A 23,809-nucleotide genomic window follows, 5' to 3' on the forward strand; every position below is an offset into this window, starting at 1 on the left:
TCCAAATTGATAGAAATGAACATTAACTGTTTGATAATAATATTTTAACATATAGTCGCTAAATTACAATGTAATTTTCAATAACACATTTTTATTCTGCACGATAAAAAAATGATTCTTTTATTTTATTCTTAGAGAGATTACATGACATCTTAATGGTTATTGACATTCATATTATATCGATATCAAAATGTAATAAAATTCATGTATTTGTATCGCGCAGCATCGTCGAGATGACAAAGCGGCGTGGTCGTCCTCATTCAAATTTAAATGGCTACTGTGCGCGCGTCACGCAGAGGTTTAAATGGACGCAGCGCTAGCGCAAAAATCAGGTGGTCGTCCATGGACGACCGTATAATCGAGAAGAATTCTGGACCGCCGGTCGCAATGGCGAAATGTCGAATGTCCAGAAGATCTCGAGGCGAGCGGTATTGGCGGCACGACGTACATCGGGGGCATCGGCATTTCGCAGGAGAAATGCTCATCGAGAACTCACCGAGGAGTCACGTGTCATTTTTCGAAAATCAACGTGAAAAAAAGACAAAATGCGCGATGGGACTATTTTCTCGCGGAGTGATATCGACGAGAGTTTCGTCAACGAGTCGATATTCGAGAGGAGGTTTACGGAGTCGCGAACCGATCATTCCTCCGTCGCAGGCGGAAGCGACGACAGGGACGTCGCGAATTTTCACAACGGTCCGTCGCGAAAGTTCGCCCAGGTAGGCGATTTTTCGCGAGGTCCGCCGGCACGGAATTCTCACGAGAAGGCAGGAGGTCGCGCGTGCGGGGCGCACGCCACCGCGCACCCCGATTCGCGACGACCGAAGCCGCTGATTGGAGGAGAATCCGAGATGGAACGAGCGATTCGCGGCGCGCACTCACACCGCCGCGCGATCGCAAGTATCTACGCGTCGAGACGGGTCGCGATTTTGTATTCGATGCAGAGTCGTCGCGACTCACCGCGGAACCTGGCGCCTTCCCCCTGAAAAATTGGCTCTTTCGACTTTCCGCCCGAGTCAATTGCAAATGTACCGATCTCCCTTGTGAATCACCCTTGAAAGTAAAATCGCCAGCCAACTCCAACGTAAATAACGTCGAGGAAACGTCAAGCGACGTTTAATTGGTTAAAAACAGTTAGGAAACAGTGACGCACTCGTACACTATGTTTAAATTTATAATTTTGATAAATCAAACGCACGAAAAAAATGTCACGAAGACTCGTAAAGAGATATCGCGTTTTCGAGATATCTTTTTTCTCAGATGCTATAGGTCCTCTTGTTCACGAGACGTCAGATCGGTGAAAATCGGAGCAAAAGCACGGGGCAGCTGAAACGTCTCGATACGACCGTGATTACCGGGTACAGCAGGGCGCGGGCCGCGAGCAGAGGGGGGACTCGCAAGAGTTCGCACGCATATACCGGCGGCGTACATTGGCGCACGGCCAACACAGCGAATTCGTTCGCCAGCTCCGAGCAGGAACGCGTCGTCGCCGACATATACAGCGTGTGAGCGCCAACCTAACCGAAGGGAACGCACATATATACTAGATACAGCCGCTGTTAATCCTACGGTCGGTGGGCGAGTCGGTTCGTGCGGAAATGGCCGGGGAAAAGCGCAGCCAGGATCAGGATGAGATCTCGTTTGCGAGGACGGTGCTCGTCGACATCGAGGGCACCACCACGAGCATCAGCTTCGTGAAGGTAAAGAACACAAAGGGCGATGGGGGAATCGTTCAATCGCTCGCTCGCGCGCGCGATCGGGCCATACCGGGTTTCGCGTTTCGCGTCGCTCTCTCCATTCCGGGGAGCGGCCGCACGTCGTGTCGGGATCTTTTTCGACGGGATCTTTTTAGAAAAGCACAACGACGTTGGCGTTTCGCCTTTTGATCACGCGAGCTCGTGCGCCCCCTCTCTCCCTCCCCTCCTCTCCCCTGGGAAATCTCGTCTGGGTCTCGGCAAGGAGCTCGTCTCCTCGCTCGTGCATATAGACGCGGTCGAATTCCACAGCGGGTTATTGTCCTCGCGTCGGGGCGGTGTGCCGGCTCGAGTCGCGAGTTTTCGGTCGACCATGAGCCGCCGCCACTACCATCGCCGCCGCCACCACCGCCGCCACCACCGCCGCCGCCGCTGCCAACTCCGTGTTTGTAAAACGGGGAAAGGAGATAAAGAGAGAGATTTCGAATCGAAAGAGGGTATCGGCTCGAGGTTTCGGCGAGAAACCGAACCCACGGCCGGCAACGACAGGAGAGCCGAACGGACGGCCATGAGAACCCGGCTTGAAAACAAACGCTATGATCTTTTTATAGATATCGGTCGCGAGTATGTATATTGACGCGGCGCGACGCGCCGAGATGCGCCGAGACGCCGCCGAACGCCGCCGGAAAACAACGGGACACGCGCGTGATTTTTCCCGGCGAGCGTTTTCCGTCGCGACGGCGCTTGACCTTACCAGCATGCTTCGTTTCTCTTGCAGGAGACTCTGTTTCCCTACGTGCGCCAAAATTTAAAGGATTACATCGAGACAAAATGGGAGGATGAGGAATTCAAGCAAGATTATGAAAAGTTGAAGGAACAGGTAAATATTTTTGCCAGTTAAAGGGACAAGTAAAAAAAAAAAAAAATAGGATTTTGACCAGTCAAAGGAATAAATAAATATAAAATTTCTATAGGAAATCATGAAAAGAACGATCAGAAATGTTTGCCTTTGTTTGAAGTTGTGTGAAAGAAATACATGCTAGTAATTCATAGTATTACATTGTAGGAAGCCTTGGGCGTTTTTTTCTCTTTTCTTTCTTTTATTGAACATCTGTATTCATGTACAAACGAATGTATAACTCAATGTTTTTAATTAAAAAAATTAATAATGTAAAACAATTTATATTTATGATGTGGAAGAAAACTCAATTGATTTATAAAATTTTAAGTTAAAATCTTTTATTTTAAAATGATTCAAGATAAATATTAGAAATCACATGTATTTATATAATTGTAAGAATAAATACAATACAACTTGTAAGAATACAAAGTAAATACAAGTAAAAACAAAGAAATGTAGTCAATGACTGTTTTTCAGTCAGTGACAGTTTTCAGACTGTTGCAGATAATAAGTTTTATCAACCAAGCTTTGCTTAGAGAAATTATTGAATGATATTATCTTTTATTAGATATTTTTATAAAATAATAGAATTGTTAATATATGAATAATAGATAAGTATAAATTATCTCCCTTATCTCCCTTTTCCCTCATTTTTTTTAATAATATTAAAAATTGTATCTTAGCTTAGTAATAACTGATTGATTTTCTTATACAAATTTTTATCTTTCTAGTATTCTATACTATTTTATATTTTTTATTTCAGATATATATTTAATATTAAATTTAACCTGTATATTTTTTATATGCATAAAGATAATTGTAAATATATTCATTTTTAAACTGACTTGAATAAAGTATGAACATTTTAAAGTTAATTTTAAAATATTTTGTTTTGAATATTATATTTTTCATGTTTCACAATTTTTTTATCAATTCTGTATCAACTACTAATATGCTTTTTTAGGCAAAAAAAGACGAGGAAGATAAATTAGATGGCTTCATAGCAATTACTGGTGATAAGCCTGAAGACGAAAAAGAATCACTTTTAAAAAATGTTTTGTGGCAAATGGATAATGATCGTAAAACAGGTGCATTAAAGCAGTTGCAAGGACATATGTGGCGTGAAGCATATAAAGCTGGCACAATTAAAGGACAGTAAGTTGTTTAATCTTATTTTTAATTTTTTTATTTGCGATAGATAATTAGATTGATTTTATGTGCACAATATTGTCTTTATAAAATTTTTAATACATATAGACCTTTCACATAGAGTATTAGCGATTTAAACGGCGGCATTATATAGTTAGATAGAAATATAAAGAAAATTAATTATTTATAATATATGCATAACTAATAACAAGTATACATTGTATAACAAGTATACATAACTATCATAAATGGTGAGGTAAATATGTAGTACTTGGGCTCACTTTAGTTATGTCTTATTTATATTTATTTTTTATATAAAGTTTTTCCATCTATGTGTCTAAAAACATTCTCTTCATAATGCTTGTATTTTGTATTTTTAATTTTATGTTTTATCTAATTTTATACACACAGAATATCTTACACTCTAAGTATTGGTTGCATTGAAAATTACTTTTTTTCTAGACAGCTATTATGCCAAACATTGTTTTATAAATGACTATTTTTTTACTTTTAATTCTCTAGTATTCTAATTTAGTATAGTATTGTAATAATCGCTAAGTTTAATAAAAAAAAGCTATAAAATTTAATCGAAAAGATTAAAGACTTTTAGTTCCAACGTTAAGTTTCAAGAAAATACATCTTGTTTAGTGTTTATGAAGATATTCCTAAAGCGTTTGAATCCTGGACAAACGACGGCAAAAAAATATATGTCTATTCAAGTGGTAGTGTTGAAGCGCAAAAACTGCTTTTTGGACATTCTGTACATGGTGATTTGCTTAAGGTACTCTATAATAATATACTGTGTTATAAAGATAGCCTATCATATATCTTAATCAAATACTTGTATGAACTATATTTTTTTTCCTTTTTTTTAGTATTTTAGTGGTTTCTTTGATACAGAAGTAGGTGCAAAGCAAGAAAGTGATAGCTATAAAAATATACTAAGTAAAATTGATGAAAAATCATCCGATGTTGTTTTCTTAACTGATGTTGTAAAAGGTTTGTATATTTCCTTTATTTTCGAATGAGAATGGGGAAAAATTATTAATTATCGAAATTATATAAATAATCATAAAAAAAGATATATTCTAATCATGTTCAAATGATAGCAAATACCTTTACTCATTCTTTTTTTTCTTAATCAATAACAGAAGCCGCAGCTGCTAAGGAAGCAGGTTTATCAACAGTAATTGTAGTACGTGATGGTAATGCCGCTCTAACCGATGAAGAAAAAGTTGCATATACAACGATCAAATCCTTTTTGGATTTGACATTTCAAACATCTACAAAGCGACAAAAGTTAGAAACAACAGATGATAAAATTGAAAAAGACACAGCTGACGTTAGTGAACCAATGGACACTTCTGAAGATGTAGAAATGTCCGATGTCAGCGATAAAAAGGTTGAAAAAAACGAGGCAAAAGAAGTAATTGAATCGGTAGGAAGTGAGTGCGTAAAGGATCAACCAATGGAAGATGTTTCAATTTCTTTGGGACAAGAGGAAGAAACAACAACAGTCGAAAAAGATCTTTCAAATACTGAACAAAAGACGACAGAATCCGATGCTAAATCCAAGGACACAAATGAGAATGTAGGTTCTTCTGAAAGTACAGAATGCTCTGTGAAAGATGACGTTGCAACACTAGCCATAAAAGACAGTGATAAAGTCACTGTGACAGAAAAAACTGAAGAAAGTTTAGATAAGATCACGAGTGAAATTACTCCTGCTACCGATGATTCGATGGATGTGTCCGCCCAAGAATCAAAGTCCGAAAGCGCTCCCACGTCTTCCGAGAAAAAAATTGAAGATTCTACAGACGTTGCAAAAGATATACAGACCGAAAGTGTTGATAAAACTCAAACAGTTGAAGACGACAAAAAAACTGACGACACTGAACAAAAGTCACAAACTTGTGATAAAAATATAGCAAACAAATCTGAAGAATGCTTGAAAAAAGATGAAATGAAGGAAGAATCAAAGATTACTTCTGAAAGCACATCTGAAAGCGAGAATATTCCAGCAAAGAATGAACAAGAAGTAACAAAAATGGAGACGATTACAGTAGATGTCACAGAAAATGGGGAGACTGTAGAGACAACTGCGGAAAAAACTATGGTATCGCCAACGGTAAAAGAGACGGAAGCAACAATTACTACATCAGAAAGGAAAGAAGCAACGATACCAACCGAAGCATCTGTAGAAAAAAATTCGGAAGTAATTGCAGAACAAATTGAAAAAATTGATGAAAAGGAAACTCAAGGAATAGAAACAGAAACGACTGATGCTGAAAAAAGCGAAAATGAAATTACACATGAGACAATAAAAGAAGAGGAGACAGTGAAAGAAGAGAATGTAGTGAACATGAAGGACAAAAATACAGTGGATTCGGAAAAGCAAAAACTCAACGGTACCACACAAAACGGAAATACAGATGTGCCAGTGTTGGATGACAAATTACACAGTAACGGACTGAATGAAGGGCCGTCGAAGGAAACGACAAGCGAAGACGCGGCAGCGCAAAACGGTGAGCCCGAGAGTTCGTCAGAAAGTAGTGCGGAATCTATAAAAGTTAAAAAAGTCGTCGATTCCGCCGTAGCCGATGGTGCTGGCGAACCCGACGTTGTTCCTCCCGTAGTTGTAGCGGCGACGTCTTAACTTTGTTCTTATACAGTTTAAGGAACCCTTCATGCATAACCCCAATCCAATAAGTACTTATTCGCAGGTATAAACTGATATTAATTGATCCCACGTATACTTTATGTAAATCGTACTACGTCAAAAACGTAACGCGCTACTTTAAGATGCAGTTCGTAAAACTACCGTTCGTTTTGGCGGCTATAACAAGGGAAGGAAAATAGAAAACGATACGGAAAGACGCTTCAGATTTTTTGATCGTTCTTTAGATGTTACTATAGCTGTACATTTTACTTTCTTCCTGACAATTGCTAACTTCTATCTGTACGGTGCCGTTAATGTTTATGTTAACTATACATATTACGAGAATCCAATTTTTATTGTTAATTCATTTACGTTTGGTTTTTTTAATTTTCGATTAATTGATGATTTTTACAAAAAAAAAAGGCAGTGAATTAGTATTGAATTAAATTTAAAACATTTTTTAATTTCACATATGCTTGATAGTAATAATCAAATATGTTATCTAATCGATATAATCGATTATTATTCTTGAGGGGCTTTTTTTAATATTAATCTTTACATGACATGTGCTGACATCTTTTTTATACCGCCTAAACAGAACTATACGTGAAAATTGATAGGATAGGTAATTACAATAGTGTTGCAGTATGTTAAAATATCGATTGCATCTGTGCCAAATGAATTTCACAATTTATAATTTTGCTTCCTTCATTCCACTTCTTCAGTATTCTTTCCGTTAATAATTTTATAAATGACATTAAGAGATCTGGTCGATGTTTTATTTTACTGCTGCAACCGTGAAACTGAGACTAAGAATAATTATTTTAAGACTGAATTGGCGTCGCCTTTAACAGTCGCTGTCTTGTAGATTATATCATAGATTTTCGTCGCGCACAGCGTATTTAACTTTATGAATTGATAAACAATACATTTCAAGTCTAAATAATTGTAGATATATATTGCACAATAAGCTTCACTCGATTATATTAGTTTTTTGCTTATCGCGTTTTTATTATATAACGTTATTAAAAAATTTTTAATATTAGAACTTTTTGCATCGATACGCTTTCTACCATCGCTTTGTCTACCTAACATGGTTCGCGTAATGTAATTTTCTTTTTAATGAACGTTGCAATGCGGAACTTTTAACCAGTTACGTCGCGAAAGACTTGTGAAAGAGCCTAAAAGAACGTATTTTAGCGTTTATATTTTATAATTTCACAATTTAAATTCCCAACTGTTCAATCTTAGAGGCGATTGATTTTAGATGGTTACTTGAATAAATTGGCTCAGTAATTAAAATTAAATAAAATAAAAGTCATGTAGCCAATAGGATCTATTTTCTTCTAAATTGAATTGAATATACTTTCGAAACGCGCGCGAAGAGGAGCATATCGATTCATAGATTTACTCTATCATTCCTATCAATTATTATTGCGTTATAAAATTCGTGGAATACATTTATATTATCGCTTTATAATTAACTGAATAATAAATTTAGTCGTGCATTGTTTTGCACTATTATGTTCTAAAGACTTTTACACATAAAAGTATATGCTGAAAATATACTGAAAATATATACTCTATCTTTATATATATATATATATATATATATATATATATATATATACACACACACACACACACACACACACACACACACATACACATATATCAAACTATATAAGTTTTATCCATTTAGATGTGCAAAGCGATAATATGGATGTATTATGCGTAAATTACAGCTTATTTTTGTGATGCTCAACATGGTTTTAAAACGCGTATGGAAACAATACTAGAAAATAATAATGATAGCGATTAAAGTGGGGTCGCGGTTTCGGCAGAGAATCGATTACTATTACTTTTTTTACTATTCGTTATGTCCATTCCTGTTAAATTGACTGTGATTTAATATTAATAGACATAGGTTGCTCGAAACAATTCGTTGTTATCAATCGCGAAAGCGATCGTTTCCGTCGGGTGATATTCCGTTGCGATTATTATTTTTATTTGGATTTTGCGTACCCACGTCTAGTCGAAGTCAGTCAGAAGTTAGAAGTGGTGGAGACGTCTATAGATCGATAGACAATTTCGCGTTGTTTGTTTTACATTACGTTCGCCGACTATGCTAGGAAGACGCGATGAGACGAAAGAAACGCGACGTGTCTCGTACGTCTACGCTAGTGCGCGTGTAACAGGAGCGAACACAGAGAATCAGGATGAGAACAAGTACGATTTGATATTTTATGATGTATACTCTTGACAGACCTCGCATATTTTATTTATAAGTCGTCTTCTCAAAGAAATGTGGACGGTTCGATACTTGCGACAGATTGTATTATTCTCATCATTGTATCATTGTCTCGAAGTAGTCAAGATAAAAGTGAACTTTCTGTCACGATCATCGAGGCACTGATAGTCAGAATCATTTTTTTATATGTACAATGTACATGTACGATGGCAGAGATGAGAGACTCGAGTTCACTTATCCATTCCATCGAACGTGTACATGTTTTAACAACAATTTTTAAATTTATGTACGAAAGTGGCAAGTATTATGTTCTATGATCACGCAGATTGAGAAATCAAATAATATGAGGCAAAACACAGGAAAATACAGAAAGTTTACAAATTTTTCCTATTGACTGATTATTGATATTGCACACTACGAAAGCCAATAAACTGCCACGTTTTACGACACTTAACTTGACTTAAGGGTGAGATGACGATGTGCTTGAAGCCCTTCTTGGCTGACTTTCACGACATCGCCTGAATCATCACCTCCATATCATTCATACTACTGTTTTGCGTCAATAGTCGAGAGGTCCGAAGCGCACATCTTGATCGCACGCTTGAGTACAAATTACGCTCAATTCTCGATCACGTCGTGTTATCTTTTAACATCTTCAACGCCGATGATCATTTTATCAACTTACGCATAGAATCTATTTAGATATTCGTATATGCTGCCAATTGAAAAAGAATAGCATTTAATTACATTTGATTTACAATATACACTTCCCTTATAAAAATTTAATACTGGAAGATAACGATTACTTAGTTTGAGTATTAAAAGTACTGAATAACAATGTTTTTTAATACTCAAAATAAGTAATTTCCAATTATATTGGCCAGTGTTAAATTGAATTTCTCTAAGGATCTCTAACTAGTTTCCACCAGCAATTTTATCAAAGTCTGTACAGCATTGAACATGTCAACTCCAACGACAGTCGAACTGATTCATTGAATTCCGAATACTGAATACGAATACGGAATGAGGAAGGTGTTAAGACTCGATTTATTGATTATGATGTTTTAACTTCCAAGACTTCAGAGATTATTACTATTATGTTTAGGCCTGAGTTGTATAAAATTTAATAAAATGATGGAAAACAAGCTCACACAATCTTTTTAAATTAAATTTAATAAAGTTATACATTTTCGATAAATATTCTGTAATGTCTTTCATTATGATGTAATTGTTATATTATTTATCATCATAATTCAATGGTAATTTTTTAAAACAATGAGAAGGCCCAAACATGTTACAATGTAATATGTATTTTAATTCATGTAAAAGACTATGTACGACCAAAATCCGATTCAACACTGCCTCGTTATTTATTACTACAAAAATGGTTCGATTAAAATTCATATCAATCTGTATTATCATTAAGATTCATATTATGTTTCATTCTAGGACATGTAATGCGGCTGCGTAATTTCGCGACTAGCAATAGATTTATTAATTATGACAAAAAATAGAAACGAGAATCTTGTAACATCGCGCCTTTACGATCGTAATCCATAGGAGACTGCCGTCTTTTCAGAATGTTAAAATTACAAACAAGACGACGGAACAGAAAATCTAACGTAGGACTATTAACAAGAGTAACCTCATCATATTCATTAGCGATATTGTTTGTAATTCATTGGCTATATTATCTCTAATGCATCAATGTAATTGTAGGAGAGATGTAAGGACTTCATCGGTACTTTTTAACTTCTAAGGATAGACATCCCCGCGGGGAGAAGAGTGGAAGTCAAATATCAACTACATTTTTAAATTAAAAGTTTTTCTTCATAAGACTTATTTATCATTGATCTGAACATTATTGACATTATAAACATTTCGTTAAACATAATATATATATATATATATATATATATATATATATATATATATACATATATTTAGAAAAATTAATAATTTTAATTACTGATCGTGTTCTAAATCTAAAGTTGAGGAACTTTTTAAATTTGCATCTATACATATAGTAGCTAACATTTCAAAGATGTATTTCATTGTAAAAAAAAACTTGATTTTTTTGTAATTTGTATTTATGTATCTTAAAACATTAAAGTAATAATAGCTCTTAAAGAAGAAATGTATCACGTAAAATCTTTTTCCGTAACTCACAAGAATATCCTTGTATTTTGACATTCAACCGATATTGGATTTCCACTCCTCGATTGTTCCTACGAGCCCATCACACATTTTCCTTTCTTTCCTTTATCTCTATACTTTTCACGAATCACTTTACGTTCTTTCCCCGAGGGAAAACTATAGTTATCATTTTTATTCTTCACGGTGTTCTCGCCGATATCAATGTGTGTACATTAGATTAGTAAAAATACGAGTGGTATATAGTTTGGTTTGACTTTTTAGTTATATGAATCGCGACACACACATCAATCGTGCTATTGATAGATCCCTATATGTGTTTACTGGATAATACAAGTCCCGAAGGATATGCGTTGTACAGAATGAATCAATAAATTCTGTTCTCTCTGAATTTTGACTGCATTCGTAGAGCAAAATAAATGAATTTTGCAACTAGAAATATGACGTTCATTTTTATTTCAGTCTCCCATATAACATGGTGTCGTGTAACATATATCCATACAAATTTGAAAAGTTGTATGTGTAATTAAAAAAAAAAAAAAAAATACAAACTACATGAAATAACTGAATTTAATTTGAAGAATCGTTTGATTTAAGAAAAACAAAATGTGTTCTTTTTGTATCATTTTCTATGACGAAATTGTTAATTTGTTATTCGCGATAAGTCTTAATTGAGATGCCAAACTCAGGATAACGAATTTTTAATCAGAGAGAGCGATTATATATAAAGTGCAGTTTAGTAATAATATGTATGTATTATCCCAAATCAGTTATCGAGACTGCTCTATAATTATCGTAAGCTTGTCATAAATATTATGCGTTTATATATACATATAGTACAACAGTACTGTTAGATATTAATACATTAAGATTCAACATTAATATTTCAGTTAATATCTAAATTGAATTTTGTTCGCGATAGGAGACATTGAAAATGATAAATTGTCAAAAAATCTTGTATTATTAGAAAAATAATTTCGCTATTGTTGCTAGTTTTATGCGGAACTTATATTACAGTTCATACTCGGATTATAATTATCAACGAAATACAGGATGCCTCATTGATTTTTCTTCAATTAATGACTTATAAATTTAATAAATATTCAATTTTTAATAAATCACTTGTCATAATTTTTTAATCCTTAATATTGAATTGATCTGTGCAGCTGATTGTAAAATAACTGTAAAATAATAATCCATTGAAATGAAATAGAAATTTTAAAAGCAAGCTTGCCTTCAACCGTAATATTTAATTCGTTAAAATAAAAATTTTTAATTACAACTCGAAAAGTGTATGTATCTCGATATTTTTGCTAGTTAATTTGAATATAATAAACAAATATGTCGTTAAACAATAGTACAATGAGACATCCTGAACATCAGATTTAAAACACACCTGCACAAATAGAAGCTGCGAATATTTCTGAGAAGAAGAGAAGTAATAAAAGTAACAATAAAAGAAGTTAGAAGCTACATAGATTGACATAGGTTGCAAATAGATCGATATAAATTAAAATTCTCAGTTCTTCAATTAATTCTCAGTTCTTTAATCTGTTTATTGTTAATTGTCACCCCTTATTGATTTGTAACATCAGATTAACTCATTAACTGTATCTTTATTGATATAATGTAGTAATAGTTATAGCAGCATACTTTACGAATTATTATTAATGTGTTAATCGATACTTTTATTATCCATCGATTTGAAGCCGATAGATTATATACAAAATGATAATTAATAAGTAATTAGGTATTTGTAAACCGATATATACTTTTGGTATGAGATTCAATCATTTTATTAAATCGATAATAATCAATTTATATCACGTGTATGATGATATAGATGTACATTTTTAATTAATATGACTATATATTTTTTATTAAGCTATCTTTTCGTTATATTTTTAGTTTAAGATCTATCGTATTTAGATTAAATCATCTATTTTTTTTCTGAAAACGAAACATGCATTCTTATTATCGAAACGTCAAACGTTTAAAATTATTTAAGTTTCGCAATGTAATTATAAGAATAAAATGTATTGGATATTTGGTACTGGAAATACACGATTTCAAAATGCAAAATTTTCGCACATACAAGTTGTAACCATTTCTGTACCTATCCGAAATACTTATAAAAATATAAATTTTAATATAATAATTTATTAATAATTTTAATTTATTAATAATTTTAATTCAATGTTTAACCAATATTTACCGAATTAAAATTTTATACAATAGCATTTTATGTAAGGTATTCATTTTTAAGTCTTAACTTGTCGTAGTGTTCCTATCTATTCGCGAATTCCGATTTGATATTTCTATCTACTCGCACATTCAAATAATATGTCTACCTACCCTACCTAGATTTTTATTTTTATTTTATTGCACTAATCCAACATACCTAATCCGCGATGGAGAAATATAAATTTAATAAAACAAACGAGGAACTTGGACAGTGTATCCTTACACTCATAATTACATATTGCACGTATGCAATATTATCAATCATTATCAATTATCAGTCCCTTATCCCTTTCGGTCAATATTATTATTGACCTAGCTGTTGTTCTTCAGGCCAGATCGGACCTACCTTTTGTTGCTCCGTGTCAATTCTGATCATTTGGTAAAAAATTCTGACTATTATAGCCAGAGAAAGGAAGGAACTATACTCCTTCTGTTTCGGCTAATTATTAATGCCGGCCAATACGCTCGATTTTATCGCGTGCATCGATTACGAAATCGTATCGATCACGAGGGCCATTCAAATATTAATAAAGTTCAAAATTTGCAACAATACTTTGCGTAATGTTAATTTAATAAAATAGCATTTTTTCGAAATACGCGTTAATTAATGTTCGATTTAAAATTTATAGAAATAACTTTGTTATTTCATATCTCGATACTAATTATTACTTTTTGATTTGATTGAAAGAAACTTGATTGTACATCAGAATTTGAGAACTATTTAATGAATAATATTTGCACGAACCGAAAAAAATCTAAGGCCCATATCATTATGCCCGTATTATTCCCGTACAAATTCCCGAAACCATCCTTTGAAATTCACTCTCATTATGAATTAAGTGAGAGAGAAATATTCAGATGAATGACACGAGATCCAAACAGAATAGTGAATCTCCCGTATAATCAGTATATCAATATTGTACAATATACAATTTTTTTATATATTTTATATATATTATTATATCAATATAAACTCTAAATATTAGATATTGTATCAAATTTATCGAATATAATAACTTAATAAACTTAATAAAACAATATTATTTAGAAAATCTGTGATATATGTTAATAATATCTGTATATTATTCTAAGTCAGGTATTAAATTAAAAATCAACGTTTTAAGATTTTAATACAAAACAGATGTATTTTAAAGTAAATTGATAAATTATAATTATCAATTTAACAACAAAATATTTATTGGATCTCATGTCATGTTGTTTCCCTTTAACTTATATAAAGTTTTTAATTAAAACATGGATAGATTAAACATGATTAGAGTCAAATCGGCATTGTATAATTGATTATTGTTTGTTTGTTGTATAATTGATTATAACTTTTTCTTATTCATCCACTTATGTTTGTAGTATAAATTATTAAAGAATTTTTAATATATTATTATTTAATATATCATTTTTATGCACCGATTTAGATATTTAATCCTGGTAAAAGAAGAAAAAAGAGGATATAGATAGGTGAATAAAAAACACATAATATAAATATATATTCTTATTATACATAAAAATAAAATAAGAGTCTTTCTGTAATCTTTGTTTCTTTTATTTAGAAATAAATCTCAAAAAGATTTCAATGAAAATTTATTGCTTTTAAAAAATATGATTATTTTATATAACTTTCTTTTACATGATTTTATGTCATTTTTATTATTCTATATATCTTTAAAAAATTTAAAAATATATGAAAAAAAAAAAAAATTATATATATATATATATATAATGAATTTAAAAAACTCCATTAATATGTTTTCAAAGAAACATCTAATAAACCGTATCATTTAAAAATTTTTCAGATTACTTTATATGTAATATATCATATATATATCTAATTTCATAAAACATTTAAATTATTTATTCTTTTTTGCAAGAGTTTTTCATAATTTTGAAGCAATTAATATAGATATCTCGCACTTAAAATGCAAAGAACAATATGAAATAATCGCCACAATGAGCTTTATTTTATGAGTTTCTATGTGTCAAGCATATTATTATAATACAATAAATAAATCAATAAGTGATATCATTCCAGGATCAAATATAAACTCTAAACTATTTAAACTTATCCATTTTAGGGCAACGAATCTATGAAGACATATCGAAATGCAATATTTTCAAAGTAAATATATCTAATATATTTTTCACAAATTTGTTATCCCGGTATAAAAATTCATCACTCACCGACTCGATGCGCAACAGCGGAGTTAATCTGCCACGTAGCTACGATGATTCTGTAACACACAAACAAGATATTTAAATTATAACAGCGCTCCAAATAATAGATATTTCAGAAAATAATTCTTACGTATATCAAATCTATTTATTTTCAATTAAATATTTATTAAAATATATAATTTATAATTTTCACAAATCATTTGCAATAATTATATAATTTCCAAAAAAGATCTTTATAGAAATAAATTTATACGAAATTTGAAATCATTTCTCCCTTTCCCTAATTATATAAATTTTAAATTATCGATATCTAATGATTTAAATAAATGTAATAATGTGAAAATCATTAATTTTAATTTTGTTAACAAGAAATGTGTACTTACCGCAAGGTTGCTCCGCCGGTGCCCGATGCCTCTTCTAGGCCTCCTCCTCCTCTCGAGATGTCGGATCGTCGGATGTCCTCGCAGCACAAGACACTCGCGAAAAACACTCGCGAATTACTTTAATAACGCGCGCAGACTAATTTCAAATAAAATATCTTTCGAACGAGTCCTCGCGGGACGAGGAAAAGTCTTTTAGTCCGTCTTTTAGTTCGTTTACGGCACTCCCGAAGCAAACGCGCGACGCGACGAACTGGCTGCAGTTCGTTCATTCACAATTAAATCGGCGGCGGAATGTCGGTTCAAAACCGACGATTAATGCGTGAAACGCATTAATCAACTTTGCCACATAAGAGCCCTTTCACGACTCGTGGCTATGCTGTGTTAGTATTCATGCGTGAAACGCATTTGCCACATAAGAGCCATTTCACGACTCATGGCTATGCTGTATTAGTACATTATTAATAACAATAATATTATCTAACATTAATGTTATTAATAACGGTGCAATGGGTACTGTTGGCTTCTTCGTCTTTGGGGTACGTACACCCAAGTAGCACAGATTAATCGGCAAACCATCAGCCAACATCGGACCAAGTGGCTAACGTCTGGTCAACATTCTGCCGACTAATAATGCCGTTTAGGTAACCCCTCGGAATACTGAGCCCCTCTGCCACGTCAAGGCCGTACCCTTTAGAGGAGTTAATGTTCACCAAAAGTCGTGAATTTCAAAGAAATAAGTCACGCGAAATATATATACTTTATTAAAATCATCGTCTCGATACGATTTAATCAATAGTTAATCAATCGTTATATAGAAGCATTTATTGTTCTGTTCATATGGTACAGCAACGTTTGGTATCAGTGGTATTATTTAACAATGAGAAAAATGTGAATAAACGCGGTGCGACGCGCACTGCTATCCGCCCGTACGAACGCCAGATAAAGAATGATAACACGCGAAGCGCTCGTAAACACGGCACACGCTACGGCGCCGTGTATACACACATGTAACATGTACCGCGCTCACGGCCACGACCCGTAAACAATTCTCAAAGCAATTATACCGGCACCTATATGTATACCGTATGTACAACAAATTTTCCAAAATAATATCTCACGAATAATATTCTAACTAATACGCGACAACGTCGTCTTTTGACGACTCAACATTAAATACCGTAATCATTTAAGTACCTTCTGAATAATCTATTATCGTGTACTTACTGTTTTGTTTAATAGACTCGTTACTACTTATCAATAGATATACAGATATCTTGTATCTTATAATAAACAATTTGTTACAATAAATAAATTAGCCATCGCTATATACGTATGTATGTATTACAGAATATTATACGATATTACACAATTTAAAAATGCGCAATGTACAGATATTTGGATTAGATCATTATTATGAGAATCATTTCGTAATTATCGTGAATCTGTTCTTACATGTATATTGTTATAATAAAACAACAATTATAATAAAATAAATTATACTATCGACGATCGAGACTTATACTATCGAAAGTATTTCGACGATATTTGTTGATATTTTTGCAAATTATTATATTCCACAATTTAATTAATATGCTGTGAACATATAATTAATTTTAATTAATTAATTAAACATTAGATTCTATTCATAAAGGAGCATGTAAAACACTTTAATTGTTTAAACACTTTCTGCGTTGATTTCTTTTGCTTTGCTTACTTCATGTTACGGACATAACTGTCAAATGTTAATATAACACTTGAAGGTTTAGTGAAATTATATAATACGTGATGTAAATATTTTACATAAAAATGTATCCTTTATAAAAAAAAGGAGATGTTAAGTTGATCATTCGCATTTCTCGAAGTTTACTGTTGCCGCTTTTCCGCGATGCTGATTTTTTTGCTGCGCTAATTTCGTGAGTTACTGTCAATTTGCAAATGACAATTTGTAAAAGGCGGGCGAGGTTAGTAGCGAATGAAACTTTGAATCGGTTTTTGAACAAGAACAAAGATAAGATGAACAAGGATGAATGAGTTTCTATTTTTCATCACGACGGTACGTCGCTATCAACGAATAATATAGAAATATATAATATGAAAAGCTTAGTGGCGCGCGCGTAGCGCGCGTCTGTTATGTTCTAGCGCCTGTAATGTTAAATAAGAAATGACGCGCGCGAAGCGTATTTTAATATTGATAAAAATAGCTGTAAACATTATTTTACTAGTTTATATAATATTTAATTCTAGAAACAGATTAAATATAGAAACCTTAAATTTTATTTTAAAAATATTTGAAAAGTTTTAAAATAAATTGATAATTTATAATTTACAATCAATTTAATAACAAAATATTTATATATTATATATATATATATATATATTATATATAAATATATATATATATATTATATATAAATATATATATATATATATATATAAAACTTTAGTAAAAAATCGTTGTTTCGACTATATAGGTTTAATCAATCGTTAATCGATCGTTAGTAAGCATTTACTTAGGTATATACTTAGGTATATATAATACAGCAACGTTTGGTATCAATGGTATCAATCAATCATTTAACAATGAAAAAATGCGAAGAAACGCGGAGCTTCCTGTCCGTACGAACGCCAGTTAAAGAATGATAACACGTGGACAGCGGTCGTAAATACGGCACGTGCTACGCGCCGTATACACATACGGCGCGTAAACAATTCTGTAGGCTACGATATCAACAATGAGTGTAAAACGAAATGTTCTACTATATTACGAATAATATCTAATTGACACGAGGCGCTATAACATCTTTTGATAATTCAACATTAAATGTTGTACTTGTCACGTTTTAAATAATTTTTCTGTAATAATCTATTATCGTTCGTTTACCGGTTTGACTTAATAAATTCGTTACGATTCATCAAAGATAGGTATATAGATATATTATTATTATTGTATTATTACAATAAACAATTGTTACAATTGTTACAATTAATAAACTAGCTTTTGCTATACATGTGTATTACAAAATACTACGCAAATTACAATAAAATTCAGATTAAGAATTTAAAAGTGCTCAATGTTAAAGATACTTAGATTAGAGCATTGTTATAAAATTTTATTATATACATTCCATTCATGATTCATATACATTCCATAAATAAATTCTATGTTACAATCTTTATAAAGAAATTATTTATATCGTAAATGAATTCAATATATAATTTTTGCTACTTCTAAAAAGAAAATCTGTTTTGTAAAACATATTTTAACATAATGTTCTGTCTTTCAAATTATTAATTATAAGTTGAGTGGACATTTATTCGTTAATTATATTATTGAAATTGTCGTTACAATTTCGGAGAGAAAAAAAACAAAAATTAATTTTCTTTAAAAAATCCGAATAAAAGAAATAAAAAGACGTTTCTGCATAATGCATATTATTTCATAATGTAATGTAGCAGACGTTTCTCAAATTTCTTATCATGAATGCAGTGCAATAAATCGTAAAATAACATTTAAAAAATTATGGACGATCTGTATTTTTGATTATTCAAAAATAGATCTTTGCACGCAAAAACATATATGTTATTGCAATTTTATCAACTATTGGCCAAGATTTTCTATTATCATCGAACTTAAATTCACGAAATTTATCTATAATTGTGAATCTTATTTATTATTGCTTAAATTATTAAAGCATCTACGATATCGTATACAGTATATAGATAAAATATTTTTCGAGTATATGTTTGTTAATTAACGTCGAACATAATTATATTATATTTATTGCAAACTATTGTTATTATCGAGTGTAGAGATGATTTACCGACCGCGTTTTAAATTCCGATTTTACCGAGACTTAAATTATATCAAATTATATTGTATTTTTAGATATCACGAAGAGATGTCACTGTCAAAATGTAGAGAATGCTCGATTTCTTATTAATCCTATATATACATTTGCACCGTTGTTTTAATACATTTTTTTATTTCTTTTTGATTATCAATAATATATATATACAATTGATTATATATTTTAACTAATATTTAGTTTTCTTTATGTATTAGAAGTAATATTTAGCTCAATCGATAAGACTTGATTAATTCCTTTTAAATATTTTACATATTTCTAAAAATGGATCCTACGAAATGCATAGAATTAACAAAAACATATTTAAATGACTTAAAAACATATACGTATATATATATATATATATATATATATATATAATTTCAATTAAAACTTTGTAATATATGCAAAAATAGTTAAGACCGAAATTATCCTTATTCAACTAGGTTGCTATTTTTAGGAAACAAAAACAAAACTATCTTATCTTATTCATTTATTATAAGATTTCATTTAAAAAAAAATTTTCTGTTTAATGACTAATAGCAAATTTGTGCTAAATAATTATTCTACAAATAAATCTTCTGTTGATTGCAGAAAGACATCGAACGGATGAGGGTTAATCGTGAGATACAAGCATCGCTGGTGAGTAGAAGTTTATTGCAATAACGCCATGCGTTTACAGTTACTCCCATAGGCCTCCCGGTATTCTTACTTCTCAGGAGCGATGCGACGGCGTTCTCTCTCGCATACAAAACAGTCGATCAGAAAACCGAATCCCCATTCACAATTATTGGGAGGTTGCACCCTTTTCCCCGCGCTTACCGCTTACCCTATCTCACGCTGTCACTACGCCTACCCCATCCCTTTCTTCCCTCCTCTCTTTCTCTCTAATATCACTTTTTCGATATCCTTCTTCAACCTCACAATTTCCCTCAGCCTCCGCTCCTTTGCTCTTCACTCTCCCCACCCACTCCTCTCACCGCCTTCCCTTCGTTTCTCCCTCTTCTCCCTTCTCATCTGTGCTCTGTCCTCTTCTCTCCTCTTATCTCTTTCTCTCTCTCTTCCGTCGTCGTTCTTAACCTGCTCTACGCCCCTCCTCTCCCCCCCCCCTTCTCCTTCTCTCTTTCTCTCATCCTCTCACCTTGTGATCCTGTCACCCTCCCGCGTTTCCCCGCTTGTCTTCTTGCTCATTCCCCTTCCCGCTCTTTCCTCTCGCCCTTGTCTTTCTCTTTTCCCTTGTCTCTCTCTCTCTCTCTCTCTCTCTCTCTCTCTCTCTCTCTCTCTCTCTCTCTCGTTCATTCTTCCACTTCTATATTCATCTGTCCTTGTTCTCAATTACGCGGGCTCATCACTTTTCCGTAACCCAAGTATTGTTTTACTTTATATTTGACATTTTGACGCGTTCTGCTATAATTAATGAAGGATTTCCAAATTCGCTATTGAAAAGTTCGGGGATTCGAATAGGTCGATATAATCGATTTAATCAACTTACCGCTCCGACGTGCTTATGCTATATCGTGAAATACATACCGTTATATACCGTTAGGAGTAATATGAATTACATGTGTGTGTGTATATATATATATATATATATATATATATATATGATTTAATTGTTAACAATATATGTATATATGTATAAATTTATAAAAATCTGTATCACAAAGATAAATTATAAAAAATTAGATATAGCAAATTAGGCAAGAAAGAAAAAAATAATAGAACATTTTTACAAAATCCATTATTTAAGTTATAAACAAGTGTCGATATTGATAGAAATTTAATTATTAAATTATGTCTATATCTGAGAACCGGCAAAGGCAGACGTCATCCTCTCTCTGACGTATACTAAAAATAGAATATATATATTGTAATATAATCTCAAAAATATGAGATTTGTTATTTTATTTTTAAAATGCAATGACTGTTCTAATTCCGATTAGATATGCGATCTTTGTATGTACAGCATGTAAAATAAATATAAATATAATAATTTTTCGGTAAGTTAAAACCGGAATAACTAATATTATTCTGTGGCATACATTTGACGTACCGGATGCAACACTTGTTCCAACTTCAAGCTGCGGATATTATATATATAACTTTCACATAAAGTAAAACTGAGATAGTACATTTTAAGTGTAACAGTGCCGGTTCCTGCGATCATGATGATAAGCTACGTATCGAAGAGATAGAATCAGTATCATCCCTCTGCAGTACCTCGGCTCTCTTTTCAGTTCTCTTATTAACCCTCTTATTCCTTCTTAACCATGTCATTACCCTTTTAACCCTTTTCAATTTGCGTTTTACTTGTGCACGCTACATGCGTTTCAGGCTATACAAAGTATGCATTTTAAGGCACAACAATTACCTATGTCGCTTGCAACATTGAACGAAAATTATATTTTTCATTGTGTGCGTATGTCAACGCAGATATTACGTATACCAAAGCAATTTTGCCGTAGTATAGTTTCTTTAGCGTTCATTCAAACGACTAAATTTTCAAAAATAGAAAATATTTCGAGAAAAATGTATAATATCGATCGTGAATCATTACGAAATATATAGTATCGATTTATCTCGCGTAAAATTGCTAAAGCGTGTCGTTCCTTTCACGCCGATCGAACAGTCGTAAGTATTTCGAACTCGTTCGAAGTACGAAGTACTCGGAAGACGGTCGCGCCAGGAGGAGCCACGCGAAGATTCGCCTTCTGGCTTCACCTGGCCGCGGCTCGGAGCGAGCTTCGAGAGGACGGACCGGTTCCAAAGGATGCTCTTCCACCTTTCCGTCCTTCGAGCAGCGGCCGCGCGTCGCCATAAGTTGCCTCTTCGTGGTCGGTCCGCGTCTTCTCCCCCTCCCCGGTCTTTCCCCCGTACGACTCGCTCGCGTAGCCAGCCGCCGTTTCTTCGGCGTCTTCTTCGTCTTCGTGAAGCTTCCTCCTCCCGTCGCCTATCTCAAGCCTCCCCGTCTCCTGGTCCCCGGAGTTTCCTGTATGCGCGCCATGCACGCGCGAAGGCACGCGGTATATACCCGCCATCCTCCCGCCGTCGTCCTCGTCGCGCCTCCGATCCTTCTCTTGATAATTTATTTTTGATAAACCACGCGCCCCGTCATACCACGGCCACGCGGCATGGGAAACTCACCTCGCCACTTCACGCGCGCCTTCCAGCCCCAAAGAAGATCTCCGCTGTCGGACGAGAGCGCGCCGCCGCGCCGCGCCGCGCCGCGCCACGCCATGCCGCGCCATGCCGCGCCACGCCGCGCGGCAAAGTCTCTCCTCTTCTCCCGGGCGAGAAATCGTGTTCGCGCAAGGTCGAGACCTTGCGAGCCGTGGCGAGGCGTAGCGAGCCGCGGGCTATACGTATACCGATTATCGCATCAAGACAGATATCAGTTTTTCACTCATAGAACGTTTCAACCGACGTTCTTAAGCATTTAGAAGCATGAAAGATTACCCAGATATTTTCACAACAAGAATCACGCTGCGTATTTTCGCTAAGCTATATTCCGAAATCCTTCTTTGTTCCGTTCTTAATGACCGTTTCTTAAATATGGAATTATATTCTCCGAAAAAAAATTGAAAAAATTATAAATATGTCGGCAATTTCCCAGTCGCGCTACTTTATACTTCCAATCATTTTTCTCATAATCACACAACATCTGATTTATAATTGATCAATGGTGGGTGAAGAATATAAATTATTTATATCAGTACAATTAAAATTTAATAAGAGAACGATTTAATATTTGAATATACATTTATTTATGTATGATTCTAATTATTTTGTGATGTTTGATATTAATTATTAGGAGATTGAGCAATATTTTATAATGTATTTTTGAAATATTAAACTTAATTTGCTTTTAGGAATATCTTTTTTTCAAATAATATTTTAGATTTTACTTTTGCATTTTATTTCCTCTTGGTACTTTCTTTCGTTGTATTATATTTCGTTTCCGTTGCGTTCCGCAATCGAGACGAATATTCGCGTGACCGGATGCGTAAAATCGTGTGGGGTCGATATATAAAAAGCACAAATTACAAAAAGAGATGTATAAAAAGGAAGCTGAAATTTATTCAGCATTGATAGAATCGGTGTTAATGAATGTAAAGGAAATCTCACAGATACGGGTTTGAGATAATATCGAAATTTTTTTTTATTTTTTTATGAAAACCATTTGTAAAACATTTTTGTAGAATCGATGTCGACTATAACGGGTGCCGCATAAGAAAAGGCAATTTCGAAGTTTGATTTTTTTCGTCGACAAGTGACGCATATCGGTATCTCTTATCGTTGGCAGCGCTCAAACATAATAAATCGGTGCACCGCTAGAACGAGG

General features: G+C 33.3%; 2 protein-coding genes across 2 annotated transcripts in view; both read left to right on the forward strand.

Annotated features, from left to right (window-relative positions):
* Nucleotides 1-1,372: 1,372 nt before the first annotated feature.
* Enoph (enolase-phosphatase E1) lies at nt 1,373-2,595 on the forward strand. Its single transcript, XM_011646174.3, has 2 exons — nt 1,373-1,700; nt 2,473-2,595. The coding sequence occupies exons 1-2, from the start codon at nt 1,599-1,601 to the stop codon at nt 2,593-2,595; spliced, it is 225 nt and encodes a 74-aa protein (XP_011644476.2). The 5' UTR covers nt 1,373-1,598.
* Nucleotides 2,596-6,068: 3,473 nt separating this feature from the next.
* The window catches only part of tara (SERTA domain-containing protein 2 taranis), a 103,266-nt gene continuing 85,525 nt past the window's right edge, over nt 6,069-23,809 (forward strand). The window contains exons 1-2 of the mRNA XM_089075276.1: nt 6,069-6,269; nt 20,062-20,109. Coding sequence (XP_088931402.1) covers nt 6,219-6,269; nt 20,062-20,109 — 99 coding nt within the window. The 5' untranslated portion in view covers nt 6,069-6,218. The remainder of the gene's footprint in view (nt 6,270-20,061; nt 20,110-23,809) is intronic.

This window comes from Pogonomyrmex barbatus, unplaced genomic scaffold (genome assembly GCF_055798465.1).
Source record: "Pogonomyrmex barbatus isolate J1 unplaced genomic scaffold, ASM5579846v1 scaffold18, whole genome shotgun sequence".
Taxonomy (NCBI): domain Eukaryota; kingdom Metazoa; phylum Arthropoda; class Insecta; order Hymenoptera; family Formicidae; genus Pogonomyrmex; species Pogonomyrmex barbatus.